Here is a 23,527-nt window from a genome sequence, read left to right on the forward strand (position 1 = left end):
GTGTGGGATGGATCTGTGACTATTGCAGTCACAGATCCATCCATCCCTGCTCAGCCATCCCTGCATTAACCCCTGCAATACTCTGCCTTCCCTGTGCAATACTCTGCAATGCTCTGCCTTCCCTGCAATACCCCCGCGCAATACTCTGCAAAACACCCGCGCAATACTCTGCAAAACACCCGCGCAATACTCTGCAAAACACCCGCGCAATACTCTGCAAAACACCCGCGCAATACTCTGCAAAACACCCGCGCAATACTCTGCAAAACACCCGCGCAATACTCTGCAAAACACCCGCGCAATACTCTGCAAAACACCCGCGCAATACTCTGCAATACCCCCGCGCAATACTCTGCAAAACACCCGCGCAATACTCTGCAAAACACCCGCGCATTACTCTGCAATACCCCCGCGCAATACTCTGCAAAACACCCGCGCAATACTCTGCAAAACACCCGCGCAATACTCTGCAAAACACCCGCGCAATACTCTGCAAAACACCCGCGCAATACTCTGCAATACCCCCGCGCAATACTCTGCAATACCCCCGCGCAATACTCTGCAATACCCCCGCGCAATACTCTGCAGTACCCCTTGCGCAATACTCTGCAATACCCCCGCGCAATACTCTGCAATACCCCCGCGCAATACTCTGCAATACCCCCGCGCAATACTCTGCAATACCTCCGCGCAATACTCTGCAATACCCCCGCGCAATACTCTGCAATACCCCCGCGCAATACTCTGCAATACCCCCGCGCAATACTCTGCAGTACCCCCTGCCAGTACTCTGCAGTACCCCTTGCGCAATACTCTGCAATACCCCCCGCGCAATACTCTGCAATACCCCCGCGCAATACTCTGCAATACCCCCCGCGCAATACTCTGCAGTACCCCCCGCGCAATACTCTGCAATACCCCACTCGCAATACTCTGCAATACCCCACGCACAATACTCTGCAATACCCCACGCACAATACTCTGCAATACCCCCGCACCAATACTCTGCAATACCCCACGCACAATACTCTGCAATACCCCACGCACAATACTCTGCAATACCCCACGCACAATACTCTGCAATACCCCACGCACAATACTCTGCAATACCCCACGCACAATACTCTGCAATACCCCACGCACAATACTCTGCAATACCCCACGCACAATACTCTGCAATACCCCACGCACAATACTCTGCAATACCCCCGCACCAATACTCTGCAATACCCCCGCACCAATACTCTGCAATACCCCCGCACCATACTCTGCAATACCCCCCACACAATACTCTGCAATACCCCCCACACAATACTCTGCAATACCCCACGCACAATACTCTGCAATACCCCCGCACCATACTCTGCAATACCCCCCACACAATACTCTGCAATACCCCCGCACCAATACTCTGCAATACCCCCGCACCAATACTCTGCAATACCCCCGCACCAATACTCTGCAATACCCCCGCACCATACTCTGCAATACCCCCGCACCATACTCTGCAATACCCCCACACCAATACTTTGCAATACCCCGGCCAATACTTTGCAATACCCAGAAAATACTCTGGGGAAAAAAATGTGTTTTAACCACTTCCCGCCCACGTCATATGAGGTCCTTGACTTTGTGCAGGGATATCTAAATGATGCCTGCAGCTACAGGCATCATTCAGATATCATTTTTTTCAGCCGGCGATTCTCTACACCATAAGAACGATCATGGCGGCTGTTCCGCCTCTTGATCGTTCTTACGGGAGGCAAAAAGGGACGTCCCCACTCCCTTCGCCCTCCGGTGCTTCTTCTGACTCACCGCTGCGATCGAAGCCAGGATCGTTTTTTTTCTTGTTTTTTTTCTTGTTTTTTTCCAAGCTTCCCAGCCTAGAGGTGAGATGTGGGGTCTTATTGACCCCATATCTCACTGTAAAGAGGACCTGTCATGCTATATTCCTATTACAAGGGATGTTTACATTCCTTGTAATTGGAATAAAAGTGATCAAAACATTTATTTTTGGGGAAAAACGTGTCAAACTAAAATAAATTAAGTAAAATGAACAATAAAAATAAAAAATAAATATTTAAAGCGCCCCTGTTCCCGCGTGCTCGTATACAGAAGCGAATGTGTACGTAAGTCCCGCCCACATATGAAAACTGAGTTCAAACCACACATGTGGGGTATCGCTGCGAACGTTAGAGCGAGAGCAATCATTTTGGCCCCAGACCTCCTCTGTAACTAAAAACATGTAACCAGTAAAAACATTTAAAACGTCACCTATGGGGATTTTTAAGTAGCGAAGTTTGGCGCCATTCCACAAGCGTGTGCAATATTGAAGGGTGACATGTTGGGTATCTATTTACTCGGCGTAACTTCGTCTTTCATATTATGCAAAAACATTGGGCTAACTTTAATGTTTTTTTTTTTAAAAAGCACAAAACTGTTTTATTTCCCAAAAAAATGCGTTCGAAAAATTGCTGTGCAAATACCATGCGCGATAAAAAGTTGCAACGACCGCCATTGTATTCTCTAGGGTCTTTGCTAAAAAAGCATATATAATGTTTTGGGGTTCTATGTAATTTTCTAGCAAATAAATGATGATTTTTACATGTAGGAGAGGAATGTCAGAATTGGTCTCGGTGCTCCAGAACGCCTGATGGTGCTCCCTGCATGTCGGGCCTCTGTATGTTGCCACGCTGTGTAAAAGTCTCACACATGTGGTATCGCCATACTCGGGAGGAATAGCAGAATGTGTTTTGGGGTGTAATTTGTGGTATGCATATGCTGTGTGTGAGAAATAACCTGCTAATATGAAACTTTTGTGGAAAAAAAACAAAAAAAAAAAAAAACCTTGATTTTGCAAAGAATTGTGGGAAAAAATGACAACTTCAAAAAACTCACCATGCCTCTTTCTAAATACCTTGGAATGTCTTCTTTCCAAAAAGGGGTCATTTAGGGGGTATTTGTACTTTTCTGGCATGTTAGGGTCTCAAGAAATGAGAGAGGCCGTCAGTACTTCAGATGTGATCAAATTGATCAATTTTCAGTAATTGGTACCATAGCTTGTAGACCCTATAACTTTCACCCAGACTAAATAATATCCAAATTTTTTTTTTTTTTTTTACCAAAGATATGTAGCAGTATACATTTTAGGCCAAATTTATGAAGAAAAATTAATTTTTTGCAAAATCTTATAATAGAAATGAAGAAAAATTCATTTTTTTACAAAATTTTCGTTCTTTTTTCATTTATAGCGAAAAAAATAAAAACCGCAGAGGTGATCAAATACCACCAAAAGAAAGCTCTATTTGTGGGAAAAAAAGGACAAAAATTTCATTTGGTTACAGTGTTGTATGACTGAGTTATTGTCATTCAAAATGTGAGAGCACCGAAAGCTGAAAATTGGTCTGGTTATTAAGGGTGTTTAAGTGCCCAGTTGTCAAGTGGTTAAAAGCAGAAAGTAAGGGTCTTGAGGAGGACGAGGGCCACACGAAACGGCCTGTAGGGCCGGATTCGGCCCACGGGCCTTGTGTTTGACACCTGACAATCAGATTATATCATGTATGGTAACCCTTAGGCCGGGTACACACGGACAAACATGTATGGTGAAAGCGGTCCGTCGGACCGTTTTCACCATACATGTCTGCCAGAGGGCTTCTGTACGATGGTTGTACACACCATCGTACAGAAGTCCGCGCGTAAACAATACGCGGGGCGTGTCCGCGGTGTCGCCGCGTCGATGACGCGGTGTCGCCGCGACAATGACGCGGCGACGTGGGCGGCCCGCCTTTAAAATGCTTCCACGCATGCGTCGAAGTCATTCGACGCATGCGAGGGACGGCGGGCGCCTGGACATGTACGGTAGGTCTGTACTGACGACCGTACATGTCCGAGCGGGCTGAATTCCAGCGGACTGTTTTAAAACAAGTCCAGGAATATTTGTCTGCTGGGAAAAGGCCCGGCGGGCAAATGTTTGCTGGAATTCGGCCCGCTCGCGCCCACACACGACCAAACATGTCTGCTGAAACTGGCCTGCGGGCCAGTTTCAGCAGACATGTTTGCTCGTGAGTATGGGGCCTCAGTTTTGCTAATTTTTTAACACTTGAACTGTGTGTTTAATTTTCAGGGGAAGACACGAAAGACTTTGATGTTGGTCCATCTATAGAATCCTACTTCATCCAGAACCTCCAGTCCAGCACCGAGTACACTGTGTCCGTCAGTCCACTTTTTGGGGCCACAGAGGGGCCAGCAATATCTAAGAGGGTGAAAACAGGTAGCATTCAAATGCACCAACAAAGAATAACTAGGATATTTATTTCTTAAATGATCAACGTTATATATCCTCTGCAGTTCCCTGTTATCCAAACTGTGAATTCATGGAACCTGAGCAGGGGGTGAACCTGGGAACATTAAAAGAGACCCCCCCTTGGAAAACCAATGATATATATTGAATTAAAAAAAATATATATATGTTTTTAAAAAAGTAAGGTGGGAGTGTCATTTTTTTCAAAAGGTCATTTACATCTTGACCTGCCTACAATTAGAAGCCAATGGCAGATTACCCACTTAAGGACCGCCTCCTGCACATATACGTCGGCAGACTGGCACAGCTGGGCACATGCACGTACAGGTACGTCCTGTGCTATTGTCCAGCCGTGGGTCGCGGGCGCGCACCCACGACCCGGTCTGAAGCTCCGTGACCGCGGGACCCGCGGATCCAATCGCCGCTGGAGTCCCGCGATCGGCCCCCAGAGCTGAAGAACGGGAACAGCTGTGTGTAAAAAATCTCCGACCGGACATGTCCGCTGAAAACGGTCCGGCGGACCGTTTTCGGCGGACTGTCCGGTCGTGTGTACGAGGCCTTAGACATATTATATGAAGATCAATAACATGTGTTGTCGCAGTTGACATTGCCAGCTGCAGAGAGAGTTAGGGAAAGAGAAATTACCGCTCAAGGTGGGTCTGCTGGACAATCAGTAGCTGCTCAGGAGGCCAGGAGTGCCGGCAATGCATGAGGCAAAATGTAGAAGTTGAAAGGATGGACAGCCGCACCTCCAAAAAAAACCTTAGGTTGTCTTTATTTAAAAAATAGGTGTAAAATGCACTACAAATAACAGCAAAGGGTGGAATACAGCCTACGCGTTTCACACTGCTATCAGTGCTTAGTCATGGCTTGCAGAGAGAGTTAGCTGGAAGGTCCCATCAAAATTTTGTTATGAAGCCCAATGATTTGTAGTTATGCCTCTTGTACCTACTTGCCTTTCCTGTTGTTCCTGTTGTCCGCACCAGTAAACTCTGCTACATTGTGGAGAACTGGTGCAATGAAGTCTGCAGGGAAAGCAACACAACCAGGAATGGGATCTCTTAGGTCTGGTGAGAGCTGCAGGGGACACAGGAGAAATTGACATACCGGGAAGGGTCATTTCCTAGTGGATCTCGAGAGAACAGTTTTCTGCAACAGAGCAGAGTTGATGCGGTGAGGGCAGCAGGAAAGGTAATTACATACTGTACATTATTTATTACATGTATGTGCTTTGATTAATAGGTTTTATAGGGTGACAGGGTCTCTTTAAATCCCTCAACATTTTTTTATTTCTCGAGGACCCTGTTGATGAGATCTCTGTGCTAAGTTCTTGGATCTGCACATCTTCTCTGTCCATTGTGAAGAGCTCCCACCATCCTTGTGCTGAGTTCCCTGGTCTGAACACCCACTGGGCTAATTATGAGGGGTTCCCACCATACCTGTGCTGAGTTCCTTTGTCTGCACACCTGTTCTTCCCATTATGAGGGGTTCCCACCATACCTGTGCTGAGTTCCTTTGTCTGCACACCTGTTCTTCCCATTATGAGGGGTTCCCACCATACCTGTGCTGAGTTCCTTTGCCTGCACACCTGTTCTTCCCATTATGAGGGGTTCCCACCATACCTGTGCTGAGTTCCTTTGTCTGCACACCTGTTCTTCCCATTATGAGGGGTTCCCACCATACCTGTGCTGAGTTCCTTTGTCTGCACACCTGTTCTTCCCATTATGAGGGGATACCACCATACCTGTGCTGAGTTCCTTTGTCTGCACACCTGTTCTTCCCATTATGAGGGGTTCCCACCATACCTGTGCTGAGTTCCTTTGTCTGCACACCTGTTCTTCCCATTATGAGGGGTTCCCACCATACCTGTGCTGAGTTCCTTTGTCTGCACACCTGTTCTTCCCATTATGAGGGGATCCCACCATACCTGTGCTGAGTTCCTTTGTCTGCACACCTGTTCTTCCCATTATGAGGGGTTCCCACCATACCTGTGCTGAGTTCCTTTGTCTGCACACCTGTTCTTCCCATTATGAGGGGATCCCACTATACCTGTGCTGACTTCCTGGGTCTAAACTCCCACTGGGCCAATTATGAGGGGTTATTTTGTTTATTGAAAAATCTTGCAAACAACAACTTATATACAATAAAAGCATAATAAATAAATATATTTACAAAATAATTGAATATGACTAAACAAAACAAAAAACAAGAACATAATAAATGGTAAAAAACAAATTGCGCATAACATAATCCCTACGAGAAGAGCCAGACTAAGGAACATTACCGTCACCATGCATGTAGCCTTTTATCAAAAATATATTTGATCTGAAAATCTAGGGGAGTGAAGCAAGCACAGAAAGAAAGCCGCACACCCCGAGATCAACAGGCAGCAGCTACAGAGTCCTGATATTCCTCCACGCCCTTATCCAGGCCTCCTGCTGCCACCTGTCTTTCTCAAGACCCTGAATCTTTCCAACCTCACCACCACTTCGACAGGGAGGATTTTACTCCCCAAGGATACCTGACACCGTGCACTCCACGTGAATTAGCGGACTACTAGACTAACTAAAAAAAGTGTTTCCAAATCATAATCCAGACGAGTCTGGAATGTCCCATACACCCACTCTGCATAACTCATATGGGGGAGGAAGGGTATACTCAGAGCCCTCCCCACCCTCTTGTACACCTCTATATTAAAAGGGCACTAAGGTAGAAAGTGATCCATGGACCACTCCACCATACTCCACTTTCGGGCAGCCCCGATCACTCAAGGAAAGAAACTTCAAGTTGCTCTTCACATATAGTTTTCCATGAAAGGCAAGCCAAGCCAGATCCCTAAACTTCATTCTCTCCAAATTAATCAATCGCAAACCCACCCCCAAAACCAGGCTTGGGCAATCCCTCAAGGCCAGTGGCTCACAAAAAGCAAAGCCCATGATCCCCTGTGCTGAGTTCCCTGGTCAACACACCTGCTTTTCCCATTATGAGGGGCTCTCACTATACCTGTGCTGACTTCCTGGGTCTGAACACCCACTGAGCCAATTATGAGGGGTTCCCACCATACCTGTGCTGAGTTCATTTGTCTGCACACCTGCTCTTCCCATCATGAGCTCCCAGATCTGCACACCTTGGTTCCTACTATCCCTGTGCTGAGTTCTCAGGTCTGCATACCTGCTCTTCCCATTATGAAGGGTTCCTACTATTCCTGTGCTGAGTTCCTTTGTCTACACACCTGCTCTTCCCATTACAAGGTGCTCCCACTGTGCTGACTCCCTGGTTCTGAACACCTGCTGTTTCCATTATGAGGGTCTCCCATCTTCCTTGTGCACACCTGTCGTGCCCATTATGAAGGGTTCCTACCATCCCTGTGCTGAATTCCCGGGTCTGCATACTTGCTCTGCCCATTATGAGGGGCTCCCACCATTCCTGTGCTGAGTTCCTGGGTCTGCACACCTGTCGTGCCCATTATGAAGGGTTCCTACCATCCCTGTGCTGAATTCCCGGGTCTGCATACTTGCTCTGCCCATTATGAGGGGTTCCCACCATTCCTGTGCTGAGTTCCTGGGTCTGCACACCTGCTGTGCGCATTTCGGTTGGTTGCCCACCATCCCTGTGCTGATTTCCTTTGTTTTTAAAACACAACTGAAGAATCTTTAAAGATTTCCTAGGTCTGCACACCTGCTCTGCCCATTATTAAGGTTTCCCACCATCCATGCTGGATTTTTTTAATTACATTTTTTTTATTATGGAGATTATAACAGAGGTAGCAGGAGAACACAAAGGGTGGGAGGGAAGGGAACACCCAAGTCCCCCAGGTGCGCAGGAACAGCAGGGATTAATAAACCACAAACTGGAATGTGATTTATTTTTTGATTCAAGATCCCTTTCCAAAATATATGACCTCTCTATGACCGTCTCCATTGTTAGTCCCCCTTTCAAGCTTACTGATGTTAACGCTTGGTCAGCCACAGGCTGGAAATGTAATGGAGAGGAACAAATCTGTTCTTTACATCTATTATCTCCTTGCAGAGGAGAGGCCAGATTTAAGATCAGTAAATATAATTAGATTACTGGAACTTTTGTTAGGCTTGTGTGAAAAGTACAGTAGGGATAACATTACACAACTAAATTTTTAAAACACAACTGAAGAATCTTTAAAGGGAAGCTTTGAGGATAAAAATATGGAAGCTTCTACTGCTGACTTTTTTTTAAAGTGTTGGCTTCAGGGCTGTCACCCAGAGCTTGGCTTCACCATCTTGTTATATAAACAAGTATGAAGGCTGGCATGTTATTGTTAAAGGCGACTTCCCTATACCGATAAGCCCCCCACCTGCAAACCCCCACAACCACCTGGTCATGGTTGTTCGGAAGAGGCCTTTATCCTCATTAACATGGGCAAGGCACCCCCTCATTTTGAGGTCATGTGATCTGGTCTGGTTTAGAAGGGGGGGAGGCGCACACTCTTCCACCCAACTAATCCAAAGAATATAACTGTTGGGGTATGTTCCTGACACTCGTTGGACGTGAAGAAGGGTATTGGATAAGCTATGAAATGTGTTCAGCATTATTATTGCTATCACTTTTCTGCTTTTTGACTTATGGGCCGTACACACGACCGAACATGTCTGCTGAAACTGGTCCGCGGACCAGTTTCAGCAGATATGTTCAGTCGTGTGTAGGCCCGAGCGGACAGGATTCCAGCATACATTTGCCCGCCGGGCCTTTTTCCAGCGGGCAAATTATTCTGGACTTGTTTTAAAACAGCCCGCTGGAATCCTGTCCGCTCGGACATGTTCGGTCGTCTGTACAGACCTACCGTACATGTCCGAGCGCCCGCCATCCCTCGCATGCGTCGAATGACTTTGACGCATGCGTGGAAGCATTGAACTGGCAGGGCCGCCCACGTCGCCGCGTCATCGTCGCGGCGACGGCGCGGCCACGCCCCGCGTATTGTTTACGCGTGGATTTCTGTATGATGGTGAGTACAGCCACCATACAGAAATCCCCGGGCAGACATGTACGGTGAAAGCGGTCCGGCGGACCGGTTTCATCGTACATGTTTGGTCGTCTGTACACGGCCTTAGAGCTACCCTTCTTATCAGTTGTCAGGAGAAGAACGCTAGTGCCTTTGGACCGGGGGGTGGGACATGGCAGTGAGGGGTGGGGTTAGGTCGGGGCGCTGGTTAGTATTTTCCTGATGTCATTAGATGGGAACAGTGGGACCTTTTCCTCCCAGGCTGAATTTGGCCTGGTTTAGCAGGCTTGCTCCCGATTGATGGCAGGCTCTCCCTAAGTTCTAATGCCATTCTGATTTGAATGAGGCTGCATTTGTCTGGCTTGGGGCTGGGAGACACAACAAGCTCCCAAATGATGTTCCCCTTGGGGATGGCATCAGGCACAGCAGGCTAATCACATCAGGTAGGTACCTCAGATGGATCACAGCAGGCAGGACAAGACAGGAGGTGTAGTCAGGAGTCGCGGCTAAGGTCAGAGTGTCAGTGGTCAGCAGACAGGGGATCAGAGACGTGGTCAGGCAGGCTGAGGTCACACACAGGGTTGGAGACAGGAGTAGATCCTATAGCCAGGGCCAAAGCCAGGAAAGAGACAAATCCAAGAGCAAGCTGGGTCAATAACGGGTAGTTCAGTAGTACAAGCACACATGGTCACGGGTATAAGGAAGCTGAAGACCAGTCAGAAGAGGCTGCATGCATCTGTCATTCCTTTAAAGGCCAGAGGGCGCCAGAATCTACCGCGAGCAGTGCGTGCCGGTGCGCAAAAGCACCTCCGTGGCGCATATGCATGCGCCCGTTCTCTTCCCTTGTGTGTGCACGCTTTTCTCTGCAAATGAGCACAACCATGTTGAATATTGGCCATTATGCCAGGTCTCTGGGCAAATCTTGTTCCCTGACAGGCACCAGTCCAGTGCTGTCTTCAAAACAAACTTGATAATGTCTATATGTGGAATTTTTAACACGTATCTGTAGGATTTTTTTTGTCATTACTAAAGATCTGGATTGTACCTCTTTGCCCAGATTCAGGAATTGTTCAGGAGTTGAGATCATTTGCCAAGAATGCCAACTCAATCCAGGTGACGTGGAAACTCATCCCAGAGGCTACCGGCTATAGGCTGGAATGGAGGCAAGCTCGAGGTAACAGAAGGGCAAATTAGTTTGGTAAAGTAAGGTATGAGCAGGACAACGGGTAAAGGTATTAATCACAGACCTGTCTTCTAGGTGGCCCTAAGGCTCCACAGATTGTGAATCTCCCCACTACCACCAATCAATATGAAATTACCAATCTGCGGCCACGAACGGAGTACCTTATAACCCTCTTTACCTTGTATGATGGCAGAGAGGTGGCAACACCAGCAACCGCCGATGAGACTGGTGAGTCAAGCCGAAGCTGCCGTTTTACGATCGGTTGATCAATATTTTTCTGCAGAGCAGTGTTAATTTTGATGTCAAACTTCCATTAAGCTGTAGTCATAGTCGTTTGACTAAAATGCCACTTCAGTTTTAGTCATCTGAATTGTTATAGTCGTATTTTAGTCGTCTAAAATCTATTGGGTTTAGTTAAATTGTACTGAATTATTTAAGCATTTTTCTAAAATTTCCAAACTGATTATATACTCCTGGAGTAAAAATCTAATAACATGTTATTATTTATGGTAGGGAAAATTGCACTACAGACACAGATTTAGCCCTTGTAATATATAAAATCCCCTTAGCGCCGACCGTACGCACATAGACGGCCTCGGCTTTAAGGGGTTATGCCGGGATGATGCCTGCAGCAGCAGGCATCATCCCGGTACCGTTTTTGAGAACGGGCGGTCGGCTCTTTAGGGATAACAACCGATGCGGCTAAAAGCTGCTTGGTTGTTATCCCAAAGGGGCGGTGCCCCGTTCTCGCCGCTCTTTCCGGGCCACACTGAAACAACGTCACTTCCGGTTTACTCGGCTGTCAATGGCACCGATTGTAAAAAATTACAGTATTCAGAATCGCAGTTTTTGGTGATCTGAATACTTTGACTTGCAAAGGAGGGATTTGGGGACTTTTAGACTTCAAAGAAGTATTTAATTCATCTGGCGGAGGGGAGGAGGGGCTTTCACAGCTAAGCACAACCCCCTGACTTCATGCCTGAGCTAAGGGCATGCAGAGGGCTAATGCCACATGAAATATCTGCCCTTACTCAAGATGGCCACATCTAGAAATGCTTGGGTGTTTTTCAAAGTGATTTCTCAACAAAATAAAGCATGGAGATGGAGATGGATGGGTAAGTTTGCTTTGAATATTAAACATTTATGAAATATCTTTTTTGGATTTGTGGCGCTCAGATGTAGTGAAGTTTCACTTTAAAAGACAAGTTGTAAACTGGCATCACTATTGTTTTAGTATTAACCTCCATCTAGCTTGGGTTCCCGCCATTCTGAAATGTTTACCTTTTTCTTTTCACCAAGGTGTCGTCGGTACAGTTACCAACTTGCGGGTTGTAGATGTCACTGGCAAAAAAGTGCGTTTGGCGTGGACGTCGTTGGCGGGTGCTACGGAGTACAAGGTGGTGATTCGCAGCACTGATGGTGAGGATGGTCATGTACTTGGGTTTTACCCAGAAAGAGAAAGATGACGTCAAGAACGCCAAAACCAAAAATCAGTGCAAGAAAACTTAAAGGATAAGTTAATTTCTTTAGAAAAAAGTAATAAATGCACATCTTTTTTTGCAGGTAAAAATGTGCATTTATTATTTATTTATTTTTTTGGAGCCTGTAAAACATTACACTGGCAATCAGAATATAACTGGTGCCATGCAGTTATGCCAGTGTATTTGCTTGCCCGTACATCCTGAGTGACGTGGGGGAGCGAAGTCCCGCTCAGCCACATTTTTTTTTTAATTGTTACAGCTAGTAGGGGTAAAAGTTTCCTGGTAGCTGTCCGATCAGGGATCAGAGAGGTGCAGGAGCCAGTCCATTCGTAAACATGTTACATTTTGCACCCTGAACACGGGAGTAACATGTAACATCTCAGTATGAAGGAAGATGTCCATGTGACCGCACATCCATGTCATCCCAAGGTATTATAGTAAGTGGCAACCTCAGCCTGGACTCTGGCCAAAACCACACCCCCAACGTGTTTCGCTGAGTCCCTCAGAGCTTAGTCATGAGGTTCCCATGACTACACTACAAGGGGTTGAGCAAAAAACGTTGGGTCGTGGCCTGGCCCGAGTCCAGGCTGAGGTTGCCACTTACTATAATGCCTTGGGATGACATTGATGAGCGGTCACACTGGGACATCTTCCTTCATACTGAGATATCTTAGAAGCCAAGATGGGCTCCCTCCTGACCAGCACTCAAAGAGGTGGATATTAAGGATTGATACCCCCTTATATTTTTCCGTAAATTCGTAAATTAGAAAATCAGAAAAAAAAATGTGAAATCTGAATTATGTGTTACACCCTGAACATGGGTGTAACATGTAACATCTCAGTATGAAGGAAGATGTCCCTGTGACCGCACATCCATGTCATCCCAAGGTATTATAGTAAGTGGCCACCTCAGCCTGGACTCTAGCCAGACCACACCCCCAACGTGTTTCGCTAAGCCCCTTGGAGCTTAGTCATGAGTATCACATGACTACACTACAAGGGGTGGAGCAAAAAGTGTTGGGGTGTGGCCTGGTCGGAGTCCAGGCTGAGGTTGCCACTTACTATAATGCCTTGGGATAACATGGATGAGCGGTCACACAGGGACTTCTTCCTTCATACTGAGATATCTTAGAAGCCGAGATCCCTCCCGACCAGCACTCCCAGAGGTGGATATTAAGGATGGGCACCCCCTTCAGTGAGCCTGAGCGGCACACGATACAGGTCTCTTGTGTAACATGTAACGTCTTACTAAAGGTGAACTTATCCTTTAAATCATTTGAAAAAAAATCCAATTTGTTTCGGGGGTCTGAGCCCTTCATTAGGGCTTGGATGTCATACAAATCGTTTTATAAGAATGCATATAGCACAATTAGTAGACTGACTCTAACGTTTAATTGAGTGCTATAGTATCCAAAATTTCTTTATACAGTCCACACTTGTGCAACAAACGCTCCGACTTTGGGAGCTCATGTCACATGAGCCGTCTTAACTGGTCCGACACAAGTCCGTGCGACTTTAAGAAAGATTCCTGCACTAATTTGGTCTGACTTTGATCATACTTCAGCCCATTGAATATTATTGAAGTCGGATCAACGTCGGATCCTTGTCCTAACCATCCGACTTGTGACATCCGACATGTGATTACTAGACATGTGCACTGCCGAAAAATGTGTTCGTTTTCCTTTCATTCGTTTTTTATTTTTTACGTTAAATCGAAAATCTCTTTCAGGGTCTTATGAAAGAACGAGACTGGTTCCGGGCAACCAAAACACGATTGAAATGAACAGTCTTGAAGAAGGTGTGACATACGAGGTGTTTGTATCAGCGCTGATTGGACGAAATGAAGGCTCGCCCGTTTCCATCACTGTCCGGACAGGTAATTTCAGAAACAAGAACGGCTGCACATTATACAATTTACCAAAACCATATAATAGGAGGTCAAACCTAAACACTTTCAATGTACATGTACAATGTACATGTACTCCCGCAAATACTCGGAATCGGTCCCGATACCGATACTAGTATCGTATCGGGACAACCCTAATGTATATATATATATACAGTAATAATATATAGTATATATATTTAAATATTATTTAAATAAAAAAATACTAACATATTGTCATGATGATCATTTTCAGGTAGTATTTTTACACTGTTTAAGTCATTAGATGGTTGATTGCAGCTTTCCCCCCTAAATCCCCAATTGTCTTTATTCTGTTTTACGTGATAGAATCATTGTCAGTTGGCTCTGTGACAAACCTTCGTGTCTTGGAAGTAAGAAGAGAGCGAATCCGACTGGCCTGGAGAGGAGTATCTAAAGCGACAGAATACAGAATCCTGATCCGAAATTCCGAAGGTGAGTTTCAACTTTTCTTTAACAACCGTTACACTCAAATTACAGAACACAGCAGCAGAATTCATTTTGTCTTGTAATTGGTAGTCTCAAGGGCATTCCAAGGGCCTCTTAAGCTCTTTTGAGTGATAAAAGCCATTCTGTCTTTAGTTTGGTGTTTTTTTGTTAGTTTTATTTATATATCTTGTTGTTAAAGCTAAACTCTGGGATTATTTAAAAAAATATCCTTACAGTGAGCCCCCAGCACTACAAGGGTTTAAGTGGAGTTCCGGCGTCTTTTTTTTAAAAAGTCAGCAGCTACAAATACTGCAGCTGCTGACCTTTAAAATATGGACACTTACCTGTCCAGGGCGCCCGCGATGTCGGCACCCAAAGCCGACCTCTCCCTCGGTCCTCAGATGCTGCCGCCGCCATCTTCGGTAAGGGACTCAGGAAGTGACTTCCTGGTTCCCTACTGCTCATGTGTGAGTCGCGCTGCGCGATCCGAATGGTCCCTGCTGTCTTCTGGGACCTGTGTCAACGAGGGGGGGGGGGGTGCCACACGTGGCGCAGATAATGCAGCTATCTATGCCTGGAAGTCCTGTTTACAAAGAGAGAAAGGAAAATCCCAAATTTGTGGGTGGTCCCCACAAAAATAGAGGAGAAATCTTCTACTTCCCCAAGGGATGCCTTTAATTTGCAGGTTTTCCCCCTTACTTCCTGTTTTGGCTATGGACAGGAAGTGAAGAGAAATCTTTGCAATAGGCAAAAAAATAAACTAACAGAGGTTATAACCCTTCCTTACTCTTTCCAAATTGAGAGAAAAAAGGTTTTGCCTATAGTTCTACATTTAAATGGGTGGAGAGTCTCTTCTTTAAGTCATTTAGCCATCTGAAAAGAGCAGTAAAGCAAAACCTTTGTGTAGCACTGCAAAACAGGAAGCAGAGACTGTAGCCCTGTACACAGTGTTGTAAGTAACGGCGTTTAAATAAACGCTGTTACGTAACGATTGGCCTTCAAGGGGTAACTAGTAATCTACTTGATTACTATTACCCCATCGGCAACGCCGTTGCCATTACATTGGCGGCGTTACCGAGTTACTATGAGCGCGCGCGGGGGGGGCAGTCCGGGCAGACTCTCACTCTGTCAGGGCGGGATGGAGCTGGCCTCTGATTGGGTCTTAGGCCAGCTCTGGGTCATGTGTCGACGTTTCGTCGATGTTGTGACGCGTGACGCTGGCGCATGCACGCGCCTGAAGTCTCGCGCGCAGCAGTGTAGTGTGACGGGTCGGGAGGGAGTGAGTCTGGCTCACCTCCCCACCGTCACCTCAGCCGCCGACATCCGCCGACATCTCCCCCGGCCGCCGCGGAGGCTCCACTCCACTCCACTCCACCACCAACGGTCCGGACTCCGGGGACACTCACCGTGCCAGCAGTGCACTGACCGACCGTGGGCCGTGGCCCTGCGCAGGTGAGGAGCCGAGGCGAGCGGCTTTGGATTGGGAGTGGGGGGGGGGGACAGATGACGGGACACTCGACCGGACCGCTCCACATGCCCAGGCAGGCCCAGTATCATCACACTTCACCTGCCCAGCAATACTGTACAATATAGATTCAGTGTGCAGTGTGAGTGACACTGCTGCAGTGCACACTGAATCTATATTGTACAGTATTGCTGCCTGGGCAGGTGGAGTGTGATGATGATATTAATGTACACAGTATTGCATTTGCTGGGCCTGCCATATACTGTACTGTACACTATACTGTATAACTGCACTACAAAATTCCTTTACAAATAATGCATATTTTAAAATGTTATTAGTAATAACATTTTAAAATATGCATTATTTGTAAAGGAATTTTGTAGTGCAGTTATACAGTATAGTACAGTACAGTATATGGCAGGCCCAGCAAATGCAATACTGTGTACATTAATATCATCATCATCATCACACTCCACCTGCCCAGGCAGCAATACTGTACAATATAGATTCAGTGTGCACTGCAGCAGTGTCACTCACACTGCACACTGAATCTATATTGTACAGTATTGCTGCCTGGGCAGGTGGAGTGTGATGATATTAATAATTGTACACAGTACGAAATGTTCTAAAATACTGTATATAGTGTTTTATTCTTCAATCAGTTAATATAAACATCTTTGATATTAAAGATGTTATAGAACGTAATTGCATTGTAGAATATAAAAAAAAAAAATCTCAGTTACTTTTCCGAGTAACTAGTTACTTTGCCGATAAAGTAACTGAGTCACTAACTCACTTACTTTTTCGGACAAGTAACTTGTAATTGTAACTAGTTACTTTTTTAAAGGAAGATGAACAACACTGCCTGTACACACGGGCCAGAATCTCACCAGGAAAAAAACGTTGTTTTTCCTGACGAGATTCTTTGCAAGAATCCTTTGCCGCCCGAGTGTACAGACACTCCATTCAAAAGAACCTTGGTTCTTTTGGAAGGCAAGAACGCGGTGATGTCATTGCGTACGACAAGCATGCGCTCGTCACATTCCATGCCGTCGCTGCCGTTGCTGCCATCTTGCTGCACCCTACCTATGCCTAGGAAGCTACCGCGCATGCGTCAGTCATTTCGAGCATGCACGGGTTTCCACGACGACAGGTAAGTATACACACTCTCGGGTTTCTTGGCAGGAAAACATTGCCGAGAATCACAACGAGAAAATAGAGAGCAGGTTCTCTATTTTTCTCGTCGAGATTTTGGGCAGTTTCCTTGACGAGAAACCTAAAAGCCTCGTACACTCACTCGGTTTACTCGGCAAGAAAGCTCTGCCAGCAGTTTTCTTGCTGGATCTTGCCGAGTAAGGCCTCGTACACACGACCGAGTTTCTCGGCAAAAACCAGCAAGAAACTTGCTGGGAGATATTTTTTTGCCAAGGAAACCGGTCGTGTGTACATTTTCGTTGAGGAAACTGTCGAGAACCTCGACGAGCCAAAAAGAGAGCATGTTCTCTATTTCCTTGACGGTAATGGAGAAAATTGGCTTGTCGAGTTTCTCGACGGCTTCACAAGGAACTCGACGAGCAAAACGATGTGTTTCGCCCGTCGAGTTTCTCGGTCGTGTGTACGAGGCCTAAACCGAGCGTGTGTATGAGGCTTAAGGCTGGTCATACACCAGTAGAATGTTCGCAGAGATATTTCAAAAAATTGTTGTAGGATTCCATCTTGCCATCAAGTCAACTAATTATGTTTGAAAGCCAATTCAATTTCTTCCAGACGCTACTTAAATAGAATTGCAGACATATAAAACAATCACAGTGAAACTAATTTTGTTTGTTCACAAAAACATTTCCATCTTGTTTCTTTGAATTTTCCCTAGAATATAAAATGATCATTGATATGTATATCCCGGTATTATCAGTCATTGTAGAAAGGCTAGAGTCTCTGGCTGCAATGAAATACGGGGAACTTATGTATTTAGCTTTACCTTTTGTTGTGTATGTTTACCCCTTAGATGGGACGGAGAGAAGCCAAGTGATTCCAGGAGATCAGACCACCTTTGATCTGACCGATATGCAGGAAGGCATCACGTATGTCGTGAGGGTGACTGCAGTGGTGGGGACGAGAGAAGGATCACCTGTGACTATCAACGTCAAAACAGGTTTGACTCAATGCTAACTTTGCAATTCTTTATTCCAACCTATGAAGCCCTCAGCCGACACGTACAATCTTACTTCTCTTCATCAGTCTTCCCGTGTCCAACTTATGGCTTTAGGATTTCTCTCCTGTTGCTCCTTTTCTCCGTTACTCCTTTCCTTATCCCATTAGATATTCGGCAAACTCTTTTTCAAAACTCTCTCAAAACTCATATTTAAACTAATTTTATGATCCTGTTTTTATCCCATATTTTTGATAAATGTGTCCTCTTGTCTGTGCAATGTCAGGCCTCGTACACACGTCCGAGTTTCTCGGCAAAAACCAGCAAGAAACTTGCTGGGAGATATTTTTTTGCCGAGGAAACCGGTCGTGTGTACATTTTCGTTGAGGAAACTGTCGAGAAACTCGACGAGCCAAAAAGAGAGCATGTTCTCTATTTCCTTGACGGGAATGGAGAAAATTAGCTTGTCGAGTTCCTCGACAGCCTGACAAGGAACTCGACGAGGAAAACGATGTGTTTCGCCCGTCGAGTTTCTCGGTCGTGTGTACGAGGCCTCAGTGTCACAACCTGTTAATTGAAACCCCAAATAGGGTCCCTCAATACATTTTTGGATCCCCAGACTGTTAAAAATTTGGTTAAAAGGTAATTTCTCCTGTAGTTGACTCAACCTACCCGACTCAACCCATAGCTAAAACATCATACTTGGGATGGTCAGCACTTTACTTGTGAAGGTTTCATTGGGAAAAACATTTGATGGTCTCAATGGTAAACAAATATTCAGGGGTCCATGGAAACGTCTGTTTGTTAGGTTCTGCTTGTAACTTACAACACATCTGCTTCCTTTCTTATTGTTGTATGTATTGATAAATGCTAGTATGATGTTGCTGGACTACATAAATCAATCGATGGAAATCAGTAATACAGCGGAACCTTGGATTATGAGCATAATCCATTCCAGGAGAATGCTGGTAATCCAAAGCTCTCGCCTATCAAAGCGAGTTTCCCCATAGAAGTCAATGGAATTGAAAATAATTTGTTCCGCATTGACTTCTATTGCATGCAATACCTCATGTGGCCAGAGGTGGGAGGGCGCCAGAGAGCCTGGAAAATACTCTGAAAGGCTCGAGGACAGCTCAGCTGAACTCGGAAAACCTCGGAAAGTATTTCTGCGTTTTTCCTAGTATTTCCATATATTTCCAAACGGCTGCGGCGCCCCCACCTCTGGCCAAATGCGGTACTGCACACTTCTGTGGCTTGAATCCTGCTCTTTTGCGAGACAACACTCGCAAACCGAGTCAGGATTTAAAAAAAAAAATGCTCGTATTGCAAAACGCTCGTTAACCACGTTACTCGCGATCCGAGGTTTCACTGTATTAATACTTCAGAAATTCCTATAATGGAGATTTTTTTTCTCTCTAAATGTTATGCTTCCTGTGATTACAGAGGAAGTAGGTATTGGTGGAGTGGCCAACCTTCGAGTGACGGAGACGACACCCAACAGAATCCGCATTGTCTGGACTGGGATAGCAAGAGCTACAGGATACAGAGTTCGATGGAGACTAAGTGATGGTAGATCAGAATTTTATTTTTTTAAATAAAAACTAAAGTGATTATTCATAAAGTCATAAATATTTGGGCATTTTTATTCTTTACACATAAGACACGTTAAGGCCCCTTTCACACGGGGCAGTGGAGGTGCGTTGGCAGTTTATCGCCTCTAAAAATAGCTATACCGTCGGAATTCCCGCGGGATGCGGCCGCTAGCGGTGCGGTATTAACCCCTGCTACCGGCCGGAAAAGGGTTAATACCACCCGCAATGCGCAGCGGCGTATCAAGAGATACGCCGGCATAATACCTTTGTGGATCTGCCCCACAGCTCCCGGTCCTGTCAGGGAGAGAAATGCTGATCTTCTGTTCATACAATGTATGAACAGAAGATCTGTCATTTCCCCTAGTGAGGCCACCCCCCCCCTACAGTTAGAACACACCCAGGGAACATACTTAACCCCTTCCCCGCCCCCTAGTGTTAACCCCTTCACTGCCAGTGGCATTTTTATAGTAATCCAATGCATTTGTATAGCACTGATCGCTATAAAAATGCCAATGGTCCCAAAAATGTGTCCAAAGTGTCCGACATAATGTCGCAGTACTGAAAGAAAATCGCTGATCGCCGCCATTACTAGTAAAAAAAAAACATTAATAAAAATGCCATAAAACGACCCCCTATTTTGTAAACGCTATAACTTTTGGCAGACCAATCAATAAATGCTTATTGCGATTTTTTTTTACGAAAAATATGTAGAAGATTACGTATCGGCCTAAATGAGGAAAATAAATTTTTTTTATATATTTTTGGGGGATATTTATTATAGCAAAATGTAAAAAATATGATTTTTTTTCAAAATTGTCGCTTTATTTTTGTTAATAGCGCAAAAACTAAAAACCGCAGAGGTGATCAAATACCACCAAAAGAAAGCTTTATTTATGGGAAAAAAAGGACGTCAATTTTGTTTGGGAGCCACGTCGCACGACCGCGCAATTGTTAGTTAAAGCGACGCAGTGCCGAATCGCAAAAAGTGCTCTGGTCTCCGACCAGCAATATGGTCCGGGGGTTAAGTGGTTAAAGTTGAGAAGCTGGGGGGGGGGGGGGCGCTGCTGACAGTGACATGTCACAATAAAGATTAAAGTTGAGAAGCGGGGGGGGGGGGTGTTCTGCTGTCGGAAATGACATCTTACATTAAAGTGAGAAGCGGAGGGGGGTGACTTCTTCTCCCATGCAGCCAGCGAGTTGAGAAGTGGGGCGAGGGGCTGAAAATGACTTCTCACCAGCCGGGGGCCTCTAGTAATTTGGGGGGCCCTCCGCAGCTTTGAGGGGCCCTAAGCGGCTTGCATAGTGAGCCTATAGGGCGGATCGGCCCTGGCTAATTCTATCCATTAGGAATAGCAAACATGGTTTAAAAAAATCACAAGAATTAAAGCAATCTACCAGCCACAAGTTTAAATGAATAAACCAGAATACAGCCGATTATAAAACTGTGCAGTAAATTGACAGCTCAATACAATTTATTGAGAGTGAATCAGTGGCCCAGATTCAGGTAGCAATTGCGCCTGCGTAACCATAGTTACGCAGCGCAATTGCTGACTTGCGCCGGCGTAACGAGTTCTCCTGATTCAGAGAACTCGTTACGCCGACTGCAGCCTAAAATCTGCGTGGCATAAGGCTCTTATTTTAGGCTGCATTCTTGCGTTGACCGCTAGGGGGCGCTCCCATTGTTGTCAGCGTATAGTATGCAAATTGCATACTTACGCCGATTCACAATGTTGCGCGCCCCCTGCGTACGCAAGTTACGTCGGTTGCGTACGGCATCTTTAGCGTAAGGCTGCCCTTGCTAAAAGCAGGGGCAGCCAATGCTAAAGGATACCCGGCGTTCCCGCGTCGCGACGTTCGAATTTTACGTCGTTTGCGTAAGTGAATCGTGAATGGCGCTGGACGCCATTCACGTTCACTTTGAAGCAAATGACGTCCTTGCGACGTCATTTGCCGCAATGCACGTCGGGAAAGTTTCCCGACGGAGCATGCGCTGTACGCTCGGCACGGGATCGCGCCTAATTTAAATGATTCCCGCCCCCGGCGCACTTACGCCGGGCAATTTTGCCGGCGCGCCCTCGCAATTTACGGAGCTACTGCTCCGTGAATCGAGGGCAGCGCAAATTATTTGCGGGGGCGTAGGGCAAAATCGTTGCCCTGTGCCTCCGCAAATAATGCGCAAGTGGTACCTGAATCTGGGCCAGTATCAGAAAAAAAATATGGCAAAGCCTGATCTTGTCGTTGGGTTTGATTAGGGCAATTTCAATCTCATCTCCTTGCTGTTGATCAAAACCACCATTTTATGTGTTTGATACCTTTAAAAATAAATATAGTATTCAAAAGTTTTTTTTTCCTGTTCATAAGGTCGGGAGATCGTAAGAACCCTTCCAGCTGGGGCGACATCATTTGACATTGATGATTTGCAAGCAAACACAATGTATGTCATAGCGGTGACCGCTCTTGTCAGTAACTCAGAAAGCAGCCCGGCGACCGTCACGGCGCGCACAGGTAAGTCGACTTTTAATGGCACGGTAGCAAAGTTTTGTGCTAAAAACTTTAAAGTACAGTATATCAAAAGCCAAAACTTTTTGTTTTGTATAAAACCCCAGTAAATTTTATGCCATCTATATCTTACTGAGCAGATTTCTCCACATTTTCTGTTCCATAGACCCAATAGAAAGTAAGATAATTTGCTAGATTCAGAAAGAGTTAAGCCGGCGTATCAGTAGATACGCCGTCGTAACTCTGAATCTACGCCGTCGTACATTTAAGTGTATGTTCAAATTGAGATACACTTAGGCTGCTTTCACACTGAGGCGTGCAGCCGCGGTGATGGTGTAGCCACGCTATTTGTAGCGCGGCTATACCGTCGTATTTACCGCGATATTCGGGTGCTAGCGGTGAGGTTTTAACCCCCGCTATCGGCCGAAAAAGGGTTAATACCGCGCTTTCCCATTGATTTCAATGGGAAGGCACGGTATAGGAGCGGTGAACACACCGCTCCTATACCGCGGTAAAAATGCGGCTAGCAGGACTTTTGGTGCGCTCCTGCTAGCGCACCGCTTCAATGTGAAAGCCTTCGGGCTTTCACATTGAACACTACAGGGCATGATTTTTCATGCGGTATAGCAGCGCTATTTTTAGCGCTGTACCGCATGAAAAACGCCCCAGTGTACAAGGGGCCTTAAAGTGGAGGTTCACCCGAAAACTTAATTTTTAACATTAGATTGAGGCTCATTTTGTGAAGGGGAATCGGGTAGTTTTTTTAAAATCGAAGCAGTACTTACCGTTTTAGAGAGCGATCTTCTCCGCCGCTTCCGGGTATGGGCTGCGGGACTGGGCGTTCCTATTTGATTGACGGGCTTCCAACGGTCGCATACATCGCGTCACGATTTTCCGAAAGTAGCCGAATGTTGGTGCGCAGGCGCCGTATAGAGCCGCACCGACGTTCGGCTTCTTTTGGCTACTCGTGACGCGATGTATGCGACCGTCGGAAGCCTGTCAATCAAATAGGAACGCCCAGTCCCGAAGACCATACCCGGAAGCGGCGGAGAAGATCGCTCTCTAAAACGGTAAGTACGGCTTCGATTTTAAAAAACCTACCCGTTTCCCCTTCACAAAATGAGCCTCAATCTAATGTTAAAAAAAAAAGTTTCGGGTGAACTCCCGCTTTAAATGTAGCTAAGATACGACTGCCTGCGCCGTCGTATCTTAGCTGTCTAGTTCCGCCGGCCGCTAGGGGCGTGAACGCTGATTTACGCCTAGAAAGCATAAATCAGCGATATACGCCTATTCACGAACGTACGCTTGCCCGTCGCAGTAAACATACGCCGTTTACGTAAGGCGTTTTCAGGCGTAACGTTAGTCCAACAAAAAGCTGGCCTAGCCAATGTTAAGTATGGACGTCTTTCCCGCGTTAATTTTTGAAAATTTTACGCCGTTTGTGTTAGTCGCCTGTGAATGGTGCTGGACGTAATTTACGCTCACGTCGAAACCAATAAGTCCTTGTGGCGTACTTTGGAGCAATGCACA

At 45.9% G+C, this 23,527-nt stretch overlaps 1 protein-coding gene across 1 annotated transcript in view; it reads left to right on the forward strand.

The window, feature by feature from the left end:
• The window catches only part of COL7A1 (collagen type VII alpha 1 chain), a 262,626-nt gene that overhangs the window by 67,735 nt on the left and 171,364 nt on the right, over positions 1 to 23,527 (forward strand). Inside the window, exons 12-20 of the mRNA XM_040360996.1 lie at positions 4,124 to 4,270; positions 10,333 to 10,449; positions 10,534 to 10,686; positions 11,758 to 11,877; positions 13,669 to 13,815; positions 14,173 to 14,298; positions 17,763 to 17,909; positions 19,350 to 19,475; positions 21,860 to 22,003. Of these exons, the coding sequence (XP_040216930.1) occupies positions 4,124 to 4,270; positions 10,333 to 10,449; positions 10,534 to 10,686; positions 11,758 to 11,877; positions 13,669 to 13,815; positions 14,173 to 14,298; positions 17,763 to 17,909; positions 19,350 to 19,475; positions 21,860 to 22,003 (1,227 nt within the window). The remainder of the gene's footprint in view (positions 1 to 4,123; positions 4,271 to 10,332; positions 10,450 to 10,533; positions 10,687 to 11,757; positions 11,878 to 13,668; positions 13,816 to 14,172; positions 14,299 to 17,762; positions 17,910 to 19,349; positions 19,476 to 21,859; positions 22,004 to 23,527) is intronic.

The sequence above is a fragment of the Rana temporaria genome, chromosome 7 (assembly GCF_905171775.1).
Source record: "Rana temporaria chromosome 7, aRanTem1.1, whole genome shotgun sequence".
In the NCBI taxonomy this organism is placed as follows: domain Eukaryota; kingdom Metazoa; phylum Chordata; class Amphibia; order Anura; family Ranidae; genus Rana; species Rana temporaria.